This window comes from Neovison vison, chromosome 10 (genome assembly GCF_020171115.1).
Source record: "Neovison vison isolate M4711 chromosome 10, ASM_NN_V1, whole genome shotgun sequence".
NCBI classification, from domain to species: Eukaryota; Metazoa; Chordata; class Mammalia; order Carnivora; family Mustelidae; genus Neogale; species Neogale vison.
In genome coordinates, this window is record NC_058100.1 from 31,505,588 (window position 1) to 31,520,976 (window position 15,389).

At 39.9% G+C, this 15,389-nt stretch overlaps 1 protein-coding gene across 7 annotated transcripts in view; it reads left to right on the forward strand.

Moving 5' to 3' along the window:
- DCAF6 (DDB1 and CUL4 associated factor 6) overlaps window positions 1-15,389 on the forward strand; it is a 135,605-nt gene that overhangs the window by 115,747 nt on the left and 4,469 nt on the right. For all 7 annotated transcript variants that reach the window (XM_044266882.1, XM_044266884.1, XM_044266883.1 and 4 more), the window contains 4 exons: window positions 9,482-9,620; window positions 11,538-11,694; window positions 12,324-12,412; window positions 14,583-14,688. In XM_044266882.1, coding sequence (XP_044122817.1) covers window positions 9,482-9,620; window positions 11,538-11,694; window positions 12,324-12,412; window positions 14,583-14,688 — 491 coding nt within the window. The remainder of the gene's footprint in view (window positions 1-9,481; window positions 9,621-11,537; window positions 11,695-12,323; window positions 12,413-14,582; window positions 14,689-15,389) is intronic.

The window sequence follows — 15,389 nt, forward strand, 5'->3', positions numbered from 1 at the left end:
GCCATTCATTTCACTTTAACATAAGCATGCGTGCACATACATACACGTAAAATACGTGCATAAACATACATGATGATGAAATACATTGTTGCTGTTACTATTTTGAACAACTGTTACCTATAGTTTTATGTATATAGATAATAAACTAAGATTAAGGAAAATGGAAGTTTTTCTTTATCTTCACTTATTCCTTTGATGTTCTTCCTTTGTTTATGTAGATCCATGTATCTGATTCATAATTTTTTTCTTCTCTATAAAGAGCTTCTTTTAACATAGAACTTCAAGGCAGTTCTATCAGCAACAAATTCCTTTGCTCTTTGAGGAAGTTTTATTTCTCAGTCACTGAAGAGGATAATTGTGCAGGGTACAGAATTCTGGGTTGGTGATTTTTTTTTTCTTTCAGTGTTTTAAGTATTTCACTGCATTCTCTTCTTGCTTCATAGTTTCTGAGGAGAAGTTGGATGTGATTCTTATCTTTGTTCCTCTCTAGGTAAGAAGTTTGTTTTCCTCTGGCTTCTTTCAGGATTTTTTTAATCCTTGATTTTCTGTATTTTTAAAATGATATTCCTAGGTTGTAGGATTTTTGTATTGATTTGGTTTGGCTTGGGTTTTTTTTTTTTTTTTTTTGGTATTTATCCTGCTTGGTCCCCTCTAGGCTTCCTGGGTCTATGATTTGGTGTCTGACATTAATTTGGGAAAATTCTTAGTCATTATTATTTCAAATTTTTCTTTTCTTTTTTCCTTTGCTTTCCTTTCTTTTTCCTTTCCTTTTCCTTCCATCCCCACTGCCCCTTCCCTTTCCTTTTCTCACCTTCGGGACTTCCATTGTGCTTATGTGACATTGATTGTCATTATCCCGCCATCCTTGAATATTCTCTTTTGGGGGCTTTTTTCCAGTCTTTGTTTTCTTTGCTTTTTGGTTTTCAGGGATTCTATTAATATATGTTCTAGGTCAAGGATTTTTTCAGCCATGTCCAGTCTGTTAATAAGGCTGTCAAAGGCATTCTTCATTTCTGTTACAGGGTTGGGTTTTTTTTTGTTTGTTTGTTTTGGGCTTGTGTGTGTGTGTGTGTGTGTGTGTGTGTGTTTTGTTTGTTTGTTTGTTTATCTCGGGCAGTTCTTTCTGCTTCTTTCTGAGGATTTCCAGTGCTCTGCTTACATTGCCCATCGGTCCTCACATGTTGTGTACTTTATCTGTTAGCGCCCTTAATTAATCATAGTTACATTAATTATAGTTGTTTTAAATTCCTGGTCTGTTAATTCCACATTGCTCTGTCTCTTCAAACTGTGTCTTTTTTTCTCTTTTGATGTGCTTAGTAGTTTTCTTTTTCTGCTAGCTATATATGATGTATCGTGTGAAAGGAACTGCTCTAAACAAACTGGTGATGGGGCGGCCAGGCATGGGGGAGGGGAAGCATCCACCGTCTTCAGATTAGGTCTCAGTCTTTGAGTGAGCCTACATCTCTGGCCTGTAGAAGTGTTCTGCAGGTTTTTTGTTTGATTTCTTTGCCTTTAGGTGGGATAGAATGGCCAGAGTGGGCTGTGGTTGGCTGTTTCCCTCCCCTAGGTTAGTTAGGCTTTGATTATTTATTACAATAGTAACCGCAGTAGGGGTTGTTAACCCCAACAGTTTAGGCTCTAATTTACTAGTTTCCCCTAAGAGCAGACCTTACAAAGAAGAAGATGTGCTCTGGCATTTTTCAAAATGGTTCCTTTTCCCCTCTCTGTGCCAGAAACTCAAGGGGATTTTTCTCCAATATTCTGTGTGGCAGTCTGGTCTGGCTCCTGGAAGTAAATCTGAAAATACAGTGGGAAGGACTCCTGTGACTGGAATCCCCTGGAGTTTTTAATTCTCAAAGCCGTCTGCACCACACCCCACAGTTCTCAAATCACAGTCTAGGTGTTCTTACCCCAGGTCTCTGCCCTGCTAAGCTGGGACTCTGCCTGTTCTTCTCTCCACTCTTTTTTTTTTTTTTTTTTTTAAGATTTTATTTATTTATTTGACAGACAGAGATCACAAGTAGGCAGAGAGGCAGGCAGAGAGAGAGAAGGAAGCACAGTCCCTGCTGAGCAGAGAGCCTGATGCGGGGTTCAATCCCAGGACCCTGGGATCACGACCTGAGCCAAAGGCAGAGGCTTAACCCACTGAGCCACCCAGGCGCCCCCATCTCTCCACTCTTGAGGAACCAGTTTGCCCTGTCTTCCCCGCTCTTATGGATCCCAGAACAGGTGTTGGTTTTTCAGTCTGTTCAGCTTTTTACTTGTCAGTTTGGAGTGAGGACTTTCAACCTCCTTACATGTAGAACTGGATTAGACAATCTTCGTATTTGTGGGATAAACCGAACTTGATCATGATGTATTATCTTTCTGATATATTGTTGGATTTGATTTATTTGATATTTTGTGAAGGATTTTTTTATCTATATTCGGAATGAATTTTCTTATATTTTCATGATCCTATTTTTGGTAAAAAGTTACACTAGTATTAGAGAAAAAGTAGAAAAAAAAAAAATCTCCTATTTCCAGAGGTTGTATAAGATTGGAATGATCTTGCCTCTGCCTTCGGCTCAGGTCATGATCCCAGGGTCCTGGGATCGAGCCCCGCATCGGGCTCTCTGCTCGGCGGGGAGCCTGCTTCCTCCTCTCTCTCTCTGCCTGCCTCTCTGCCTACTTGTGATCTCTGTCTGTCAAATAAATAAACAAAATCTTTTTAAAAAAAAAAAAAAGAAGATTGGAATGATCTTGTCCTTGAAAGTTCAGTATATCTTACCTGTTAAAACAACTGGACCTCATGTTTTCTTTTGGAGATGGTTTTTAAGTACTATTGTACTTCTTTAATAGCTGTAGTACTGTTTGCCCTCTTTCTTCTTTAGCCCGTGTTAGGAAGTTTTTGAAAAATGTGTCCATTCATCTAAGTTTGAAAATTTATTATACTATCTTTATTATCTATTTAATTTCTACTGTCTTGAGTTATAACCATCTTCTTTTTATTTTTCTTTGTTTTTAGATTTTATTCATTTATTTGACAGAGAGAGATACAGTGAGAGAGGGAACACAAGCAAGGGGAGTGGGAGAGGGAGAAGCAGGCTTCCCACTGAGCAGGGAGTCTGATGTGGGGCTCGACCCCAGGACCCTGGGATCATGACCTGAGCAGAAGGCAGACACTTAACGACTGAGTCACCCAGGCACCCCTATAACCACCTTCTTATTCCTAACATTATTTGAACTCCCTTAATTTTTTCTTCATCATGGCAGAACTCTGTATTGTTTTTCTTTTTGTTTTTTTTTATTTCTGCTTTCTCTCTCTTTATTATTTCCTTTCTTCTGTTTTCTTTGAAATTGTTGTGTGGTTTATTATTTTTTCCTAACTTCTTAAAATGTGTACATTTAGCTTTTTTTCAGTAACATCAAACCTGTGGTTAGAGAATATGGTTGGCGTTAGATGCATTCTTTGAAATTCATAGAAACTGACTTTGTGGACTTGTACATGTCAAATTTATAAATATGTCATGGACCCTTGAAAAGAATATTACTCTAATTTTTAATGTGGAATTTTATTTATATATGGCCAGTAGATCAAGACTGTTGTGTTATTAAAATTATTTCTAATTTTGGTGTTTGTGTGTTTGTTTTGTCAGTTTGACACATAAAATACGGAGAAAGGCATGTGGAAATCTTTATTGCAATGGTGGATTTGTCTAATTCTCCTTGTAGTTAGGTCATTTTCCTTTTAAATGGATTTTGAGGCTCTTTTTTATTCAGTGCATGTATGTTACATTCCTAGTAAATTGAACTTATTGTGTATGTAGTAGTCCTCTCTGTTCTTTCTTTTTTTTTTTAAGATTTTATTTATTTATTAGGCAGAGAGGCAGGCAGAGAGATGGGGGAAGCAGGCTCCCCGTTGAGCAGAGAGCCCGATGCGGGGCTCGATCCCAAGACCCTGGGATCATGACCCTAGCCGAAGGCAGAGGCTTAATCCAGTCCTCTCTGTTCTTAATGATGCTTTTTATCTTAGTCTGTTTCACCAGACATTAATATAACCCAGCCACCTTTCATTGGATTAGCATTTGTAAAATATCTGTGTGAAACTTTTCCTTGTCCTCATGCTTTCACTGTGTCTTAGACAATCTCTTTTTTCTTAATTGGTATGTTTAGTCTATTTAAATTTACTATCATTATGACTATATTTAAATTTGTTTCCAACTTACTCTAATTATTCTCTTTTAGCACTTTTTGTTTGGTTTTTTTTTTTACTCTCTTTGTTTTTTTTAGGATTGATTTGAGTTTTTTTTTAATCTTTGTTTTCTAGTGCTTTTCTCTTTTTTTTTTTCCCTCCATTGGGTTGGAATTTATACTCCTTAATTACTATGATTTTATTGTTTACTTTTGAAATTTTATATTTATAATGTCTTTTATGACTTTTAAATTGGGAGCCAAACTAGCAAAACTATCATAAAAGTATGAATAATATTCTCCAAAACAACTTTGCAAGTGGAAGGCCTTTAATAAATATTTGCTGATTGGCATTCTTCATATGTATATATCATTTTAATTTTCATTTTCAATGACCTGTATTTTTTTTTTCAGTTTTTCCTATGAAATATCCTTTAAGAAAGTTGTTTCAATATATTCATTTTAGCTTATACTGTTAACTGAGTTGCACATGACCTGATTGTATATGTAGGTATAATATATACTGTTATTTTTATTTTCTAGTTTCAAATTTGTGCACTTGAAGCTTTTCCCTTAGATAATTTTCCTACAGTGGGATAGTGGTAGGTACCCTAATCTTGAATCAGAACTCTATAATACAAATCACATAACTTGATAGCTAGATTTTTATTTATTTATTTTCCTCCAAATGTATATTTAAGTTGTAGTTAGTTACATAGTGTAATATTGGTTTCAGGAATAGAATTCAGTGACCCGTCGCTTACATAGAACACCCAGAGCTCATCCTGACCAGGCCTCAATGGCCACCACTCATTTAGCCCATCCCCTGCGCCTTGATCAACCCTGTTTGTTCTCTAGCATTTAGAGTCTCTTATGTTTTGTTTCCCCACCCCTCCCTCTCTTTCCCCTTCCCATTATGTTCATCTGCTATTTTTCTTAAATTCCATGTGTGTGAAATCATACAATATTTGTCTTTCTCTGACTGACAAGTACGTGCGTTCCAGCTCTGTCTGCGCCCTTCCACATGGCAGGGTTTCGTTCTTGATAGCTGAGGGGTAGATCTAGATTTTACAATTAGAATGGTTAAGCCAGACAAGCGGGAAGCAGTAAATTAGACCATATTCTACGGCTGACTTTTAAACGAGATGAACATTTTTGACCTGGTGCTGTGCTCACTAGTTCTTAATGATTATCAACACATTAAGTATTCAACTTTAATTCTGTCCACATATCTTGTTTTAAATAACTTGAGCGTCTTTCTGAATTCTTAAGTTGTCATATAATTTCTTTTCCCATTTACAGCTCCTGAGGCCTTTGGTTTGTCAGCAAGGTCATTTCTGTTCCCTTTACTGATACTCTGCTTTCTTAACCAGGGTTTTTTTTCTTTATTGGTTTTTTGCTAATCACATCTTTGTATCTAATTGAGAGTGTCTTCTACTTCACAACAAAGATCCAACTAGGTTTCTTTTGAGAGCATTTAAACTTTAAAAAGTTTTTTATTTTTTTAAGATTTTATTCATCTGGGGCGCCTGGGTGGCTCAGTGAGTTAAGCCGCTGCCTTAGGCTCAGGTCATGATCTCGGAGTCCTGCGATCGAGCCCCACATCGGGCTCTCTGCTCAGCAGGGGGCCTGCTTCCCCCTCTCTCTCTGCCTGCCTCTCTGCCTACTTATGATTTATTTATTTAAAAATAATAATCTTTTTTTAAAAAAAGATTTTATTCATCTATTTGTCAGAGAGAGCACAAGCAGGGGGAGGGAGAGGCAGGCTCCCTGCTGAGCAAGGAGCCCAACACGGGACTCGATCCGAGGATTCTGGGATCATGACCGGAACCGAAAGCGGGCACTCAAGTGACTGAGCCCCCAGGTGTCCCAAGAGCATTTAAACTCTTAACCCTTCTCATTATCCCCTCCGAATGAGAAAATTGGAGTAAACTAAACATGTCACCTTTTTGCATGGAAGTTTCTAGCTATCTAATTTAAAAATTCATGTATATTTTGGATATCCAAAGCATAGGATAAAGTTTTTAAAACACTTTTAAGTAAACCTGTATAACTCACAGTAGTATACCATTTTATGAAAAAGAAGATACCCTTTTATTATAAAAGTAGGAGTACGACATTGTTATATAATTGTTTAAAAAAGTAATATGGATGATTGGTGTCTGGTTTTCTAGATCCTTTCTATGTATATATAGAATTTTTCCTCTTAAACTTTTTTTTTTTTTTTTTTAGATTTTTTTTTAAATTTTATTTATTTGAGAGAGAGAGACAGTGAGAGAGAGCATGAGCGAGGAGAAGGTCAGAGGGAGAAGCAGACTCCCCATGGAGCTGGGAGCCTGATGTGGGACTCGATCCCGGGACTCCAGGATCACGCCCTGAGCCGGAGGCAGTCGTTTAACCAACTGCGCCACCCAGGCGTCCCTCCTCTTAAACTTTTAACCTACATTGCAGATTTGGCAGTATAATGCCAACATTTTTCATGTAGTTGATAATGGATCCTCCTTATCTTTTTTAATTTTTTTTTAAGATTTTATTTATTTGACAGAGAGGGATCACAAGTAAGTAGGCAGAGAGGCAGGCAGGGGATGGGGGCGGGGAAGCAGGCTCCCCGCTGAGCAGAGAACCCGACGCAGGGCTTGATCCCAGGACCCTGAGATCATGACTTGAGTCGAAGGCAGAGGCTTTAACCCACTGAGCCACCCAGGCGGCCCTTTATTTTATTTTTTAAAAGATTTTATTTTTAAGTTCTCTCTACTTCCAGGGTCGGGCTCAAACTCACAATCCCGAGATGAAGAGTCTCGTGTTCACTGACTGAGCCAGCAGGTGCCCCTTCATTATCTTTTTATGGAGGTATAAGTATTCCAATATATGGATGTAGCATAATTTATTTAATTAGTCTGTCCTTTCCACGTGAACAATCACATTATTTCCAGTCTTTCTGAAAGCACACGCAGAAGGTTCACTACATTGAAGATTTATATTATACACATGTATGTATAACCTAAATATAAATAATATAAATATGTAATATTTGTTTTACTTGTGTAAGTTTTGTGTAGTGTACAATTCTTTACAAGTAAAATTGCTGTACCAACACAAAGCAAATTTTTTTTTTTTAAATTGGGGGGACACCTGGGTTCTTCAGTTTTGGCTTAGGTCATGCTTTCTGGGTCATGGGAGTGAGCCCCATGTCGGGCTCCCTGTTCAGTACAGAGTCTGCTTGAGATGCTTTCCCTCTCCCTCTGCCCCTCCTCCCCCTCCCTTTCCATCTCTCCCAAATAAATAAATTAAATCTTTTAAAATATATATATTTTTAAACGTAATCTGTACACCCAGCGTGGGGCCTGAACTCACAGCCCCCAAGATCAAGAGTCACATGTTCTACTGACTAGCCAGGCAGGTGCCCCAGCATATACACATTTAAAATTTTAATAGATACTGGGGCGCCTGGGTGGCTCAGTGGGTTAAAGCCTCTGCCTTCGGCTCAGGTCATGATCCCAGGGTCCTGGGATCGAGCCCCGCGTCGGGCTCTCTGCTCAGCAGGGAGCCTGCTTCCCCCTCTCTCTCTGCCTGCCTCTCTGCCTACTTGAGATCTCTGTCTGTCAAATAAAATAAATAAAATCTTTAAAAAAAATTTTTAATAGATACTGTTTAATTTCTGATGAACTTGAACTCAGTATTTTGCTAGTGGGAATGTAAATTGGTGTGACCACTTTGGGAAATACAAGTATCTATCAAAGCTGAACATATGCACTTGCTGTGGTCCTGCTGTTTTCCTCCTAGGTACAGACCCAGCAGAAACCTGACCTGTGCTTGCCCAGGACACGGACAGATGTTGGTAGTAGCCGCAACTCAGTAGTCAGAAGCTGTGAGCAGCCCCGTGTGCACTCACGGTGCGACGGGCACATGCGTTGTAATGTATGTGTGTGCTGTGGTACTCTGCAGCCCGTGGGGTGAAGAAGACAGCACAGAGGAATCCTAGGGTGTTGAGTTAAAGGAGCAAGACACAAAAACACACATCCTCCGAGACACAAAAACACACATCCTCCGGTTCCGTGTGATCACTGTTCACAGACCCGCAAAAGTAACTCGTCCCGTTAGAGGCCAGAGTAATGGTTTTCCTTACGGGAGAGCAGTGGTAGGAGAATTCTGGAGGTTATGACCCGTTTGTCAGCACTGGTGGTGGTGGTTCATGGGCTTGTTCTGTTTGTGAAAGTTCCTTGGGCCACACACGTGAGATGTTCTGCCTTCCTGCATATGCATTCTGTGTCAGTGGAAAGTCTCCAGTAAAGGAGTTTACTTTTTTTTACATAGAATCACTTTCAAACCCCTCCCACTAGTGTCTGTTTCCCATTAACCTCTCTTTAATCTGGTCAACACATAAAGAGCTCGTTTGTTGTTTTATTTTTATCTTATTAGTGAGGCTTAGCATCCTTTGGTATATTTACTGACTGTTCATTTCTTCTGTAGTGGCCCTGCTCTTGTCCTTTACCTATTTTTCTGTTATAGTGTTCATTTTACTTACTGATCTGTAGACTTTTTTGGTCTATTCTGTGTCAAAATATAATGTTTTAAGTAGTAAATTCAGACTAACAAACTCATTAAGTATATCATGTGTTAGGAAAAGTTTCTTCTGATCATTAAATCAGTCTTAAAAGGGCCCATTCTTGTCTCCAGCTCTGTAACCAACTCAGGTCTTAGGAGAGTAAAATCTGCCTCGTTAGCTCCAAATCTGTACTTTTAATGGGGTCTGTATAGAATCTGTTTGAAAGTCCCTGTTTTATTGTACATACAGTAATAATCCTCTTTTTCTTGACTAGTCTGTTCTTTGCTGAGAACATCTTTACAAAATCTCCAAACAAGTTTACCCTCTGCTATTATATGTTACCCTTTATTTCTTTTCTTTTCTCTGTATGCCCCTGCATTTTCTCATATGAGAAGAGAAATGATATTGAATAGGATTTGTTTGTCGTAAACTTGCATATTAATTTTGTCTCTCTTATGTTTTGTAAAATAGCCCTTTAAAAACCAGTGTGCCGCATGCTGTTTCCTTTACTTTCTCAACCAGTACCAAATTTCTAAATGATCTCTCCACTAAAATATTTTGTTGTAGTAACTCAACTAGTCTGATGTAGTCTCACTCTTGTGTCTGCTTTTTTATGCTTTGTTTGGGGATGTCTTCTTGAGATAACGTTTAGTTTCAATATTTTTTAGACTTTATTTTAATGTTCCTCATTTTGATTCCATAGTGGCCTGTGGATGTTTTAAAATTTATTTTTGTTTTTTTCTTTTAATATGTAATTCATAGACGCTCTGCTGTTGCCCGCATCCAGGAGTTCTTCAGGCGGAGGAAAGAAAGGAAAGAAATGGAAGAATTGGATACTTTGAACATTAGAAGGCCACTAGTAAAGATGGTTTATAAGGGCCATCGCAACTCCAGGACAATGGTACCAAATGCTCTTGGCACTCTTTGGAGAAATTACAGATTGATAATATGAATATTTTCCATAAAGATAGTCTTCATGTATTGCCACTGGGGCCCGGTGCAGCATTATTGTGCCTTCACAGTAACCTCTTTACCCAGACGTGGTTGTTTTAGTCCTAGAATAGATTGCCCGAGACCATTGTTCACAAGAAAATTCTGCCCTACTAAGGAAATGCTGTAGAAGTTTAAAAGTTTTAGCTGGTACAAATAACAATTGCTTCTTTTTGCTCTCTCACACTTGCTGGATCTGGATCTGGATCTGTATATTGACATATATATGGCTCATTTTAGCATTCTTTGTTGATTTGGAAAGAAAGATTTAGATATATGAAATCCAGGCTCATTGCAAAATGTAGTCTGGTTACTTTATAACAACTCTTAAGATTGACAGGTGAAGATTTGTTTTAGTCACTTTGTCTCTCTAGACATTGTGTCCTCATCTATGATAGAAGAACAGACCAGATGGGATGCCTGGGTGGCTCAGTTGGTTGAGCAGCTGCCTTCGGCTCAGGTCATGATCCCGGAATTCCAGGATCGAGTCCTGCATGGGGCTCCCAGCTCCTTGGGGAGTCTGCTTCTCCCTCTGACCTTCTCCTCTCTCATGCTCTCTCTCTCTCACTCATTCTCTCTCAAATAAATAAATAAAATCTTTAAAAAAAAAAAAAAAAAGAAAAAGAACAGACCAGATGATCTCTAAGATCTTTTCAAGTTTTACCGTCCACAAGTCATACACCCAGTGTGATTTTAATTATGCACTAAGGGGATCTTGTAAGATGATTAGCATGTTGCAACTCTGAACTATTCATATTTAGAAGGTGTTGTTTTCATATATTCATTGAGTCGTCCAAAAGTATCTAAAGAATCCGTTTTTATCTGTTCTCTCCAGAGTTAAGGGTAAAAGTTCAGTAGAGCATGCAGCTTTTGATCTAGGGATCCTGAGTTCAAGCACAGTGTGGGTATGGAGCTTACTTTAAAAAAAAAGTTACTTTGGGACAGGGAACTACTTAGCTTTCTCTATAGATACCATTGGTGGTAACAATTTAATCATTCTAAACACAGTGCTCACTATTAATAGAAGTAATCAATGTGTATTTTTTATATTTTGCTGGTTAAAATTCTGTATGAAAATATTAGGGGTAGGAATAAAAAAGAAAAGTTAAATAAATATAACAGTAACTCAAAGTAACAACAAAACTGTCTCCCCTCTTTGGTTTGGCAAAAATAGCAAAGTAGCAGCTGCCGATGAAATGATTGAAAAATGTCCTGAACTACAAAGATTCTTTGTGGCTCACTGATACACATCCACTGAACAATGTCATCCTAACCGTTCCAGTGTGTCCTAGTGCTTTGTCTCATTGCTTCGTAAAAGTAAAATGTTTACATCCTTCCTTCTCAATTGTGAGAGAATAGCTAATAAAAAGATTATTGGTACTTTTTGTTTTTTGGCATAAAACGAAATATAAAAGGAAACCCTTCATTTTTTTATGTGATTTGTTTTTATTATAAAGCTAAAGTGGAACCATTTTTGGAAAGTTCAACAACATGTAGACATAGAAGTTTCCATTATACTTTCCAAAACCCAGAAATCGCATGCATTCATTTAGCAGCTACTAATTCAGCACCTACTGTTGCCAAGTACTGTTTAAGGCCCTAAAAGTACAACCGTGAACAGAACATAGTCTCTGTTTCATGGGGCACCTGTCATCACTTACTGTGGGATCATGCATGCTGATAATCTCCATCATTTAAAAACAATGGAAGACAAAGAGTCTCTTAGGAAATGTTTTATTTTCTAAGTCAATTAATATTTTCAGTAGCAAAATAGTTTGTTTTCGTAACTTTGATTTGACTTTTCCCACAATTTTCTTTTTAACCCTAGATAAAAGAAGCCAATTTCTGGGGCGCTAACTTCGTGATGAGCGGCTCGGACTGCGGCCACATCTTCATCTGGGACCGCCGCACCGCTGAGCACCTGATGCTGCTGGAGGCCGACGACCACGTGGTCAACTGCCTGCAGCCGCATCCGTTTGACCCAAGTAAGACGGCCGTGTCAGGAGTCCGCGCCGGCTCTGGTTTCCTTCTCGCCGTCCGTGTGAGAGTAGTCGGGGGCTCCAAGAGGCCGTTGGGGGAGCCCGTTACGACTCCCCTTGGGTTCAAAACAGAAACACTTAGAACCTCCTTTTGGCACAAAGTATGACGAAGTAGATCAAAGCCTTTATTCTTCAATATTTCTTCTAAGTTTTACAAGTTGCAAGAGGTTCGGCTGACCACACTTTGCACGACTCCGCCTGCGTCCCGGAGCCTCATTAGTCTTCACAGGTCCGAGTTAATCCGACAGAACAAAGGAGCTTGGCTTATTCTTGCCTTTCGTTGGACACTGCCCATGTTTCTCCTAAAAGAGCAGGGGATAGGAAAGAAATTGGACTGACTGCAAGTTGGTCTTAAAATTATGTTCTAGGGTAACTTTTAGGAAATCTTCTAAATAGTATTCTCAGTTGACCATTAAATGCGTCAGTACAGTTTCCATGCTGGCTCAGTGTTGCTGCACGTGTATGTGTGTACACACACACACACCTAACATACATGCATAATGTGTGACCTGTGTATGTGTGTCTTAACAGCATGTTTTTATGCTTTATATTAATATGCAACATTTTATTTCTAGTTCTAGCCTCATCTGGCATAGATTATGACATAAAGATCTGGTCACCACTAGAAGAGTCCAGGATTTTTAACCGAAAACTTGCTGATGAAGTAAGACTTTTATTTATAATTATTATAACGCATATATCACTTTGTTCCTGAAATGCTTTCTTAAGAAGACTTAAAACACCTCATTATTTTCTTTTACTTTTTTTTTTTTTTTAAAGACTTTATTTATTTACCTGACAGAGATAGAGACAGCAAGAGCAGGAACACAAGCAGGGGGAGTGGAGGAGGGAGAAGCAGTCTCCCTTCCTCCCCAGCCGGGGCAGGGAGCCTGATGTAGGGCTGGAAATCAGGACTCTGAGATCATGACCTTTTGCCAAAGGCAGACACTTAATGACTGATCCACCTCCATCCAGGCACCCCAAAGCAGCTCATTATTAATCGGTAACATAAGCAGGTTTATTCAGTTAAGGAGGTCAGATTTTAAGAAAAAGAAAAACTAAGATTAAAACATGGCTGTAATACTAGAGAGCTAAATGTCAAATTATTATTTTGCTTTTTATAATATTGATTATTAGTAATACCAGGTTATTGTAGTTTAAGAAAAACAATTTGACTGGTTTTGTGCTTATTGCAATGAAGAATCATTTAAAAAACCTTGGGGTGCCTGGGTGACTCGGTGGGTTAAAGCCTCTGCCTGTGACTCAGGTCATGATCCCAGGGTCCTGGGATTGGGCTCCCTGCTCAGCAGGGAGTCTGCTTCTTCCTCTCCCTCTGCCTGTGCTCTTCTTGTGATCTTCAAAAATAAATAAATAAAATCTTTTAAAAAAAAAAAAACCTGTCCTTTTAAGAAAATGAGTTTTACTATGGCTGTCCAATAAGTAGCAGAACAAACGATTGGAGAATCTTTTCCATTACTGTCAGATTTTAAGATTTCTTGAGCTCCTGGTTAAACCAACAGTTTTCAAACTGGGCTCTGTGAAGCTCTAGGTTTTTTGTGGGCTTGAAGAGAGGGGAAGGTAGATAATACAAAAGCTGAATTCTGGGGTTTTCCTCCCCAACTGTAGCTAGGGTTTTTATTGGTGGGTTTTCCTGTAGGATGTCTTACGAACATAATGAATCGTGGCATTAGCCAGCTGCTTACTGGCAACCGAGCTTCTGTTAACAGGTGAGTGTAGCTCACATTGATGCTGCACCCTTTTAAAAACATGAAATAAGGGTCCATTGCTAAAAAGTGTTATTAGTAAGTTAGAAAACCGGTAGTCTAGACCAAGGTTGACAATCACAATTCCCATATCTGCTTTCTAATAGACATTTATAAACTTTGCCTCTGTCAGACACAGGGCCGCCTGTAAAAAACAAACCTTCCCTCAGAGCATATAGACTGTTGGGACAGTGACCAGTCAGCCAGAACGTAGAGGGGCCTGCAGAGTGTTCTGGAAGCCCTTGCAAAGCAGTGTGCTCGCAGATGGGGCGGATGGATGGGGTCTCCAGAGGAAGTGCGAGTTGGACTGAGTTCACCAGGTGGACAGGGTGCTAAGGAGCCCTTGAGATCAAGGGTCGGCACTTTGCAAGGGGTCCTAAGGCAGACGAGCCACTGGACAGTGGATAAGGAAGCAGCTCCTTGGGGCGAGACTGCAAAGGGCTCTGGGGGTGCGCTGCGGGCTGATGTGTATGAAATTACTGGGGAGCCGTTGACAGATGAGCCCCTTTGCCTTCCTCCTCCTTTCCTCCCTGTCTGCCTTTTCTCCTTTGCCATGAACTTTGCCGTTTCCCCTTTGCCCAGATCCCTCGGTGTTTATGGACACTCACTTAGACCCATCTTGGTACATAAGACACAGGTCATTGGTGACTCTTCTCCGAAAGTTTATTTTTCAAAATTACTTTGCGTCAGTCAAGGTGATATTTTCTTGAGAAACCTGAGTGGCCCCGGGGAACTCCCTGAACACGGCTGTGTCACTAAATGCATCAGCTCCGCCACAGGGAGGAAGAATGAGCAGACATAGGTAGCTGCTCTGGGAAACAAATCACAGGTAAAACATAAATTGCATTCTTGAATGTGTTAAGCAGCCTCAAAGTGCGGCTTTGTCCTTCTGCCAGCTGAGAGAGTCGTGTTGTGTGATGCACGGCGAAGTAGTTCCGTGACGGCGAGTGGCCTTAGGGGGCAGTACACCGCGCGTGCAGAGAGCGAGGCGACTCCTCAGACCTGCTGAGAGCCCGCCGCGGGGTGCGGCTACATCGCGGTCTTGATGTGCTTGCTCCGCTTGCTTCCTAGGTTATAACTCGAAACGAACTCATGCTGGAAGAGACCAGAAACACCATCACGGTGCCGGCCTCCTTCATGTTGCGGATGTTGGCTTCGCTGAATCATATCCGAGCCGGTAAGAACTGTCACAGTGTCCTTGACACCGTTGTCGCGTCATGTTTCTAGTTCGGGTCTGCTTGACCGTGATTCGTACAATTAGTTTTTTTTTTTTTTCCTTTTTTTCTTTTTTTTTTTAAATTTTATCTATTTATCAGAGAGAGAGAGAGAGAGAGAGTGCGTAAACAGGCAGAGGCAGAGAGAGGGAAGCAGGCTCCCCGCCAAGCAAGGAGCCCAATGTGGGACTCGATCCCAGGACCCTGGAATCATGACCCAAGCTGAAGGCATCGGCTTAACCGACTGAGCCACCCAAGCGTCCCCGTACAATTACTTTTAACCACAAACTGAAGGCAGCGTAACTTCTGAGCTAGGAGTTCGGTGAACTCTTGATCTTAGTGCAGTGACTTAATTCCTCACGGACCAAATGTATTGAAAAGTGTCATAATGAAACTTGAAAACTTTGATCAGCTGTCCCTTCTCTTCTCAGCATGGAGGACCCTACCTTAACCCTTAAGAGGAATCTCCCTGTGTAGTGGATGTGGTGAGAAGTAACCCTAGCTCAGACCAAAATCAATGTAACTGCTTCTGCCAGGGTTGAAGCACAGAACCTCTGTAAGGTTTTTAAATATTTTTTTTTGTTTTCAAGGATACACTGTGAGGAGCTAAAGAAACACAAAATGTGTGTTTTGTCACTGACATTCGAGAAGGAAGTGCATAATC